The 7,678-nt window shown below is 55.0% G+C and overlaps 1 protein-coding gene across 3 annotated transcripts in view; it reads right to left on the minus strand.

Moving 5' to 3' along the window:
• The window catches only part of LOC107307457 (creatine kinase M-type), a 37,185-nt gene that overhangs the window by 5,808 nt on the left and 23,699 nt on the right, over nucleotides 1-7,678 (minus strand). For all 3 annotated transcript variants that reach the window (XM_015850964.2, XM_015850965.2, XM_032441824.1), the window contains exon 3: nucleotides 5,079-5,233. In XM_015850964.2, the coding sequence (XP_015706450.1) occupies nucleotides 5,079-5,233 (155 nt within the window). The remainder of the gene's footprint in view (nucleotides 1-5,078; nucleotides 5,234-7,678) is intronic.

Consider the following 7,678-nt stretch of genomic DNA (forward strand, 5'->3'; position numbering starts at 1 on the left):
GCCCCCCCTAGGGTTCCCATTGACCCCAAATGGCCCCCCTAGGGTTCCTATTGACCCCAATGGTCCCCTAGTGGTCCTATTGATCACAAATGGTCCCCCCTAGGGTTCCCATTGGCCCCAAATAGCCCCCAATGGTCCCATTGACCCCAAATAGGCCCCAGTGGTCCCATTGACCCCAAATGGGCCCCCTAGGGTCCCCATTGACCCCAAATGGCCCCCAGTGGTCACACTGACCCCAAATAGGCCCCAGTGGTCACACTGACCCCAAATACACCCCAGTGGTCCTACTGACCCCAAATAGGCCCCAGTGGTCCTACTGACCCTAAATAGGCCCTAGTGGTCACACTGACCCCAAATAGACCCCAGTGGTCCTACTGACCCCAAATAGGCCCCAGTGGTCCTACTGACCCCAAATAGGCCCTAGTGATCACACTGACCCCAAATAGGCCCTAGTGGTCCCATTGATCACAAATGGCCCCCCTAGGGTTCCCATTGACCCTAAATGGCCCCCAGTGGTCCCATTGACCCCAAATAGGCCCCAGTGGTCCCATTGACCCCAAATGCCCCTCCCAGGGTTCCCATTGAGCCTAGCAACCCCAATGACCCCACTGACCCCAAATGCCCCCCCTAGGGTTCCCATTGACCCTAAATAGGCCCCAGTGGTCACACTGACCCTAAATAGGCCCCACTGGTCACACTGACCCCAAATAGGCCCCAATGGTCCTACTGACCCCAAATATACCCCAGTGGTCACACTGACCCCAAATAGGCCCCACTGGTCACACTGACCCCAAATAGGCCCCAGTGGTCACACTGACCCCAAATGGCCCCCAATGATCCCACTGACCCCAAATACCCCCCAGTGATCCTACTGACCCCAAATAGGCCCCAGTGGTCCCATTGACCCCAAATGATCCCCCCTAGGGTTCCCATTGAGCCCAGCAACCCCAATGACCCCACTGACCCCAAATGCCCCCCCTAGGGTTCCCATTGACCCCAAATGGCCCCTAATGGTCCTATTGATCACAAATGGTCCCCCCTAGGGTTCCCATTGACCCTAAATGGCCCCTCAAGGGTTCCCATTGACCCCAAATAGGCCCTAGTGGTCCTATTGACACCAAATGGCCCCCAGTGATCACACTGACCCCAAATAGGCCCCAGTGGTCCCATTGACCCCAAATGGTCCCCAATGGTCCCATTGACCCCAAATGGCCCCCAGTGGTCCCATTGACCCCAAATGGCCCCCCTAGGGTTCCCATTGGCCCCAAATAGCCCCCAATGGTCCCATTGACCCCAAATAGGCCCCAGTGGTCACACTGACCCCAAATAGGCCCCAATGGTCCCATTGACCCCAAATAGACCCCAGTGGTCCTACTGACCCCAAATAGGCCCCAGTGATCACACTGACCCCAAATAGGCCCCAGTGATCACACTGACCCCAAATGGCCCCCAATGATCCCACTGACCCCAAATAGGCCCCAGTGGTCACACTGACCCCAAATGGCTCCCAATGGTCCCATTGACCCCAAATAGGCCTCAATGATCACACTGACCCCAAATAGCCCCCAATGGTCCCATTGACCCCAAATGGCCCCCAATGATCCTACTGACCCCAAATGATCCCCCAGTGATCACACTGACCCCAAATACCCCCCAGTGGTTCTACTGACCCCAAATAGGCCCCAGTGATCACACTGACCCCAAATACCCCCCAGTGGTTCTACTGACCCCAAATAGGCCCCAGTGGTCCTACTGACCCCAAATAGGCCCCAGTGGTCCTATTGACCCTAAATAGACCCCAGTGATCACACTGACCCTAAATAGGCCCCAGTGGTCCCACTGACCCCAAATAGGCCCCAGTGGTCACACTGACCCCAAATAGGCCCCAGTGATCCCATTGAGCCCACCAACTCCAATGAGCCCAGTGGTCCCATTGACCCTAAATCACCCCCAGTGATCCCATTGACCCCATTAATCCCATTGACCCCACTGTCCCTATAGTGCCCCATTGACCCCAATGTCCCCATTGACCCCAATATCCCCATAGACCCCAATGCCCCCATTCACCCCAATGTCCCCATTCACCCCAATGTCCCCATTGACCCCATTGACCCCACTGACCCCAATGTCCCCATTGACTCCATTGACCCCAATGTCCCCATTAACCCCATTGACTCCATTGACCCCAATACTCCCATTGACCCCAATGTCCCCACTGTCCCCATTGACCCCAATGTCCCCATTGACCCCAATGTCCCCATTGGCCCCATTGACCCCAATGTCCCCATTGACCCCAATGTCCCCATTGACCCCATTGACCCCAATGTCCCCATTGATTCCATAGAACCCAATGTCCCCATTGACCCCAATGTCCCCATTGACCCCAATGTCCCCACTGACCCCATTGACCCCATTGACCCCAATGTCCCCATTGACCCCAAAGTCCCCATTAACCCCAATGTCCCCACTGACCCCATTGACCCCATTGACCCCAATGCCCCCATTGACCCCAAAGTCCCCATTGTCCCCATTGACCCCAATGTCCCCATTGACTCCATTGACCCCAATGTCCCCATTGCCCCCATTGACCCCAATGTCCCCATTGACCCCAATGTCCCCATTGACCCCAATGTCCCCATTGATCCCAATGTCCTCTCTGACTCCACTGACCCCAATATCCCCATTGACCCCAATGTCCCCATTGACCCCATTGATCCCAATGCCCCCATTGATCCCAATGTCCCCATTGACCCCACTGTCCCCACTGATGCCAATATCCCCATTGACCCCAATGGCCCCATTGACTCCATTAACCCCAATGTCCCCATAGACCCCAATGTCCCCATAGACCCCAATGTCCCCATTGACCCCACTGACCCCAATGCCCCCATTGACCCTAATGGCCCCATTGACTCCATTAACCCCAATGTCCCCATTAACCCCATTGACCCCAATGCCCCCATTGACCCCAATGTCCCCATTGTCCCCACTGACCCCATTGACCCCAATGTCCCCAATGTCCCCACTGACCCCAATGAGCCATAGACCCCAATGTCCCCATTCACCCCAATGTCCCCATTGACCCCATTGACCCCATTGACCCCACTGTCCCCACTGACCCCAATATCCCCATTGACCCCAATACCCCCATTGACTCCATTGACCCCAATGCCCCCATTGACCCCAATATCCCCATTGACCCCAATGTCCCCACTGTCCCCACTGACCCCAATATCCCCATTGACCCCAATGTCCCCATTGACCCCATTGACCCCAATGTCCCCATTGACCCCAATGTCCCCATTGACCCCATTGACCCCAATGTCCCCATTGACCCCAATGTCCCCACTGCCCCCATTGACCCCATTGACCCCAATGTCCCCACTGTCCCCACTGACCCCAATATCCCCATTGACCCCATTGATCCCAATGCCCCCATTCACCCCAATGTCCCCATTGACCTCATTGACCCCACTGACCCCAATGCCCCCATTGACCCCATTGACCCCAATGCCCCCTTGACCCCAATGTCCCCATAGACCCCAATGTCCCCATTCACCCCAATGTCCCCATTAACCCCATTGACCCCAATATCCCCATTAACCCCAATATCCCCATTGACTCCAATGTCCCCATTGACCACCTTACCCTCAATGTCCCCACTGACCCCAATGTCCCCATTGACCCCAATGTCCCCATTGACCCCAATGTCCTCATTGACCTCAATGTCCCCATTGACCCCAATATCCCCATTGACCCCAATGCCCCTATTGACCCCAAAGTCCCCAATGTCCCCATTGACCCCAATGCCCCCATTGCCCCCATTGACCCCAATGCCCCCATTGACCCCAATGTCCCCAATGCCCCCATTGACCCCAATGCCCCCATTGACCCCAATATCCCCATTGACTCCATTGACCCCAATGGCCCCATTGACTCCATTAACCCCAATGTCCTCATTGACCCCAATGGCCCCACTGACCCCATTGATCCCCATTGACCCCAATGTCCCCATTGACCCCAATGTCCCCATTGTCCCCAATATCCCCATTGACCCCAATNTCCCCATTGACCCCAATGTCCCCATTGACCCCAATGTCCCCATTGACTCCATTAACCCCAATGTCCTCATAGACCTCAATGTCCCCATTGACCCCAATGTCCCCATTGACCCCATTGACCCCAATGTCCCCATTGACCCCAAAGTCCCCATTGTCCCCATAGACCCCAATGTCCCCATTGACTCCATTGACCCCAATGTCCCCATTAACCCCATTGACCCCAATGTCCCCACTGCCCCCATTGACCCCAATGTCCCCATTGACCCCAATGCCCCCACTGACCCCATTGACCCCAATGTCCCCACTGCCCCCATTGACCCCAATGTCCCCATAGACCCCAATGTCCCCATTAACCCCAATGTCCCCATTGACTCCATAGATCCCAATGTCCCCATTGACCCCACTGCCCCCATTCACCCCAATGTCCCCATTGACTCCATTAACCCCAATGTCCCCATAGACCTCAATGTCCCCATTGACCACAATGTCCCCATTCACCCCAATGTCCCCACTGACCCCATTGACCCCAATGTCCCCAATGTCCCCATTGACTCCATAGACTCCAATGTCCCCATAGACCCCAATGTCCCCATTGACCCCAATATCCCCATTGACCCCAATGTCCCCATTGACCCCAATATCCCCATTGACCCCAATATCCCCATTGACCCCAATGTCCCCATTGACCCCAATGTCCCCACTGCCCCCATAGACCCCAATGTCCCCATTGACCCCAATGTCCCCACTGCCCCCATTGACCCCAATGTCCCCATTGACCCCAATGTCCCCATTGACCCCAATGTCCCCCTCACCCCAATGCCCCCATTGACCCCAATGTCCCCATTGACCCCAACGTCCCCATTGACTCCATTGAACCCAATGTCCCCATTGACCCCATTGACCCCAATGTCCCCATTAACCCCATTGACCCCAATGTCCCCATTGACCCCAATGTCCCCATTAACCCCATTGACCCCAATGTCTCCACTGCCCCCATTGACCCCATATCCCCCCCACCTTGAGGTTCTCGTGGTTGAGGTCGGTGCGGTGCTTGTCGGTGGGTTTGTAGCCCCCGTGTCTGTCCTGGATTACGGGGTCAAAAAGGTCCTTGAAAACCTCGTAGGATTCCTCGTCCCCGGCCACGCAGCCCACGGTCATGATGAAGGGGTGACCTATAGGGGGGGGATATGGGGTCAGATGTGGGTGATTGGGGATAGAGGTGGGGGACTCAACGAGTGGGAGAATTGGGGGAGTGTGGGGGGGGGGAGTGAGTGGGGGGGTATTTGGGGTCAGAGTGTTGGGTCCCATGGGGGTCAGGGAGATAAGATATGGGATAATCGGGGGGGATGTTAGGGAGATATAGGATAGGGATATGGGTGGATAATGGGGGTCTGGGGGGGTCAGATGTGGGTCCCCATGGGGGTCAGGGAGAGAGATATGGGGATATGGGGGGGAATTATACGGATTATATAGGGGAGATAGGGCGGAAGTATAAAGGGGATATGGGAGATATAGGGGAAATATTGGGGGGATACGGGGGATATAGAGAGATATGGGGGGGAAAGGGGGGGATTATAGGGAGGATAGTATGGGGGGAAGTATGGAAGGATATAGGGAGGATATGGGGGGATATGGGTATAGGGAGGGGAATATAGAGGAATAATAGGGGATATGGGGAATGGGGATAATGGGGTGGGAATACTAGAGGTATTATTGGGGGGATATTGGGGATACCTGTGGGGGATATGGGGGCTATGGTGGATAGAGGGATATAGGGGGAAGGGGGGTAATGGGGGGATGGGGGGGATATGGGGATAAGGGGGGTCAGATGTGGGTCCCCTTGGGGTCAGGGAGAGAGATATGGGGATATGGGGGGGATAATTCGGGGGGGATATAGGAGGAAATCTCAAGGGGGGTCATATAGGAGAGGCTATAGAGGGGATATTCTTTGGGGTCTCCCTGTCCCTATTGCTTTATGGGATTCTCTATGGGGTCGTTCGCCATCCTATTGCTCTATGGGGTCTCTAATGGGGTCTCTATGGGGTCTCTATGGGTTCTCCCCGTCCCTATTGCTCTATATGGGTCTCCCTGTCCCCTATGGGGTTCTGTGGGTCTCCCGTCCCTTCGTCTGCTACTGAGATTCCCTGCTCCCTATGGGGTCCCTATGGGTCTCCCTGTCCCTATATATCTCTATGGGGTCTCTATGGGTTCTCCCTGTCCCTATTGCTCTATGGGGTCTCCCTGTCCCTATGGGGTCTCTATGGGTCTCCCTGTTCCCACATGCTTGCTATGGGTCTCTATGGGGTCCTCTTATGGGTTCTCCCTGTCCCTATTGCTCTATGGGGTTCCCTGTCCCTATGGGTCTTAGGGAGGTCCCCTATGGGTCTCCTGTCCCTTATATACTACTTGAATGGGGTCTCCTAATGGGTTTCCCACGTCTCCTATTGCCTCTATGGGGTCTCACTGGGGTCTCATAAGGGTCTGCTATGGGGGGTCTCTATGGGGTTCTCCCCTCGCCCTATTGGCCTCTATGGGTTCTAGGAATTCATGGAGTCTCTAGTTCCTCCGCCCTCTATTGCGTCGTATGGGTGTCTCTATATGGGTCCCCCTGTACCTATGGGGGTCTCTATGGGGGTTATGGGGTCTCTTGGGGTCCTATTACTGGGTCCTCGCTGTCCAGCTATGGGGTGCTGTAATTGGGGTCAGGGCAGTATGTATCTATGGGGGTGGCTGCATCATATGGGTTCTGTATGGATCTCTAATGGCGGTTAGTGGGGGGTCTCTATGGGGTCCTATGGGTCTCCCCTGTCGCCTATGGGGTCTCATAATGGGGTTATGGGAGTCTCTAATGGGCTCTATGGGTCCCGTGTCCCTATGGGGTTTCTAGAAGGATCATGGCCATATATTTCGTTACACCGAGCGTGGTGTTTGGTTGTCAACTCCGGTCTGTATGACGTCTATGGGGTGGCTCTATATGGGACTCTATGGGGTCCCTATGGGGTCTCTATGGGTCCCCATGTCCTCTATGGGGTTTTCTATAGGGTCACGCCATATATTCATATACGGGGTTGTCGACTCCGGTCTGTATGACGTCTATGTGGGTGGCTCTATATGGGGGCTCTCTCATGGGGTCTCTATGGGTTCTCCCTGTCCCTATTGCTCTATAGGGTCTCTATGGGTTCTATGGGTCTCTATGGGTTCTCCCCTTCCCTAATTGGTTATGTATTGGGGTCTCTATGGGGTCTCCCCCTGTCCCTATGGGGTCTCTATAGGGTCCTCTAAATGGGGTCTCTTATGGTGCCCCATGTCCCTGATGGGTCTCTATAGTGGTCGCGTGGGTCAGCCATAATATTCATTACCTTCGGGGTTTTGACTCCTGGTCTGGATGACATCTATGGGTCCTCTATGGGTCTCTCTGGTCCTAATGGGGCTCTATAGGTTCTCTATAGGGGGGGTCTCCTATGGGGTCTCCCTGTCTATAAATTGGGTCCCATGTCCCGTATGGGGTTTTCTAATAGGGGTCACGTGCCATATTATTGGGTTACCCCGGGGTTATCGACTCCAGTTGTATGACGTCTATGGGGGTCCCTATGGATCTGCCAATTGTCCCTAAATAT

This window comes from Coturnix japonica, unplaced genomic scaffold, assembly GCF_001577835.2.
Source record: "Coturnix japonica isolate 7356 unplaced genomic scaffold, Coturnix japonica 2.1 chrUnrandom608, whole genome shotgun sequence".
NCBI classification, from domain to species: domain Eukaryota; kingdom Metazoa; phylum Chordata; class Aves; order Galliformes; family Phasianidae; genus Coturnix; species Coturnix japonica.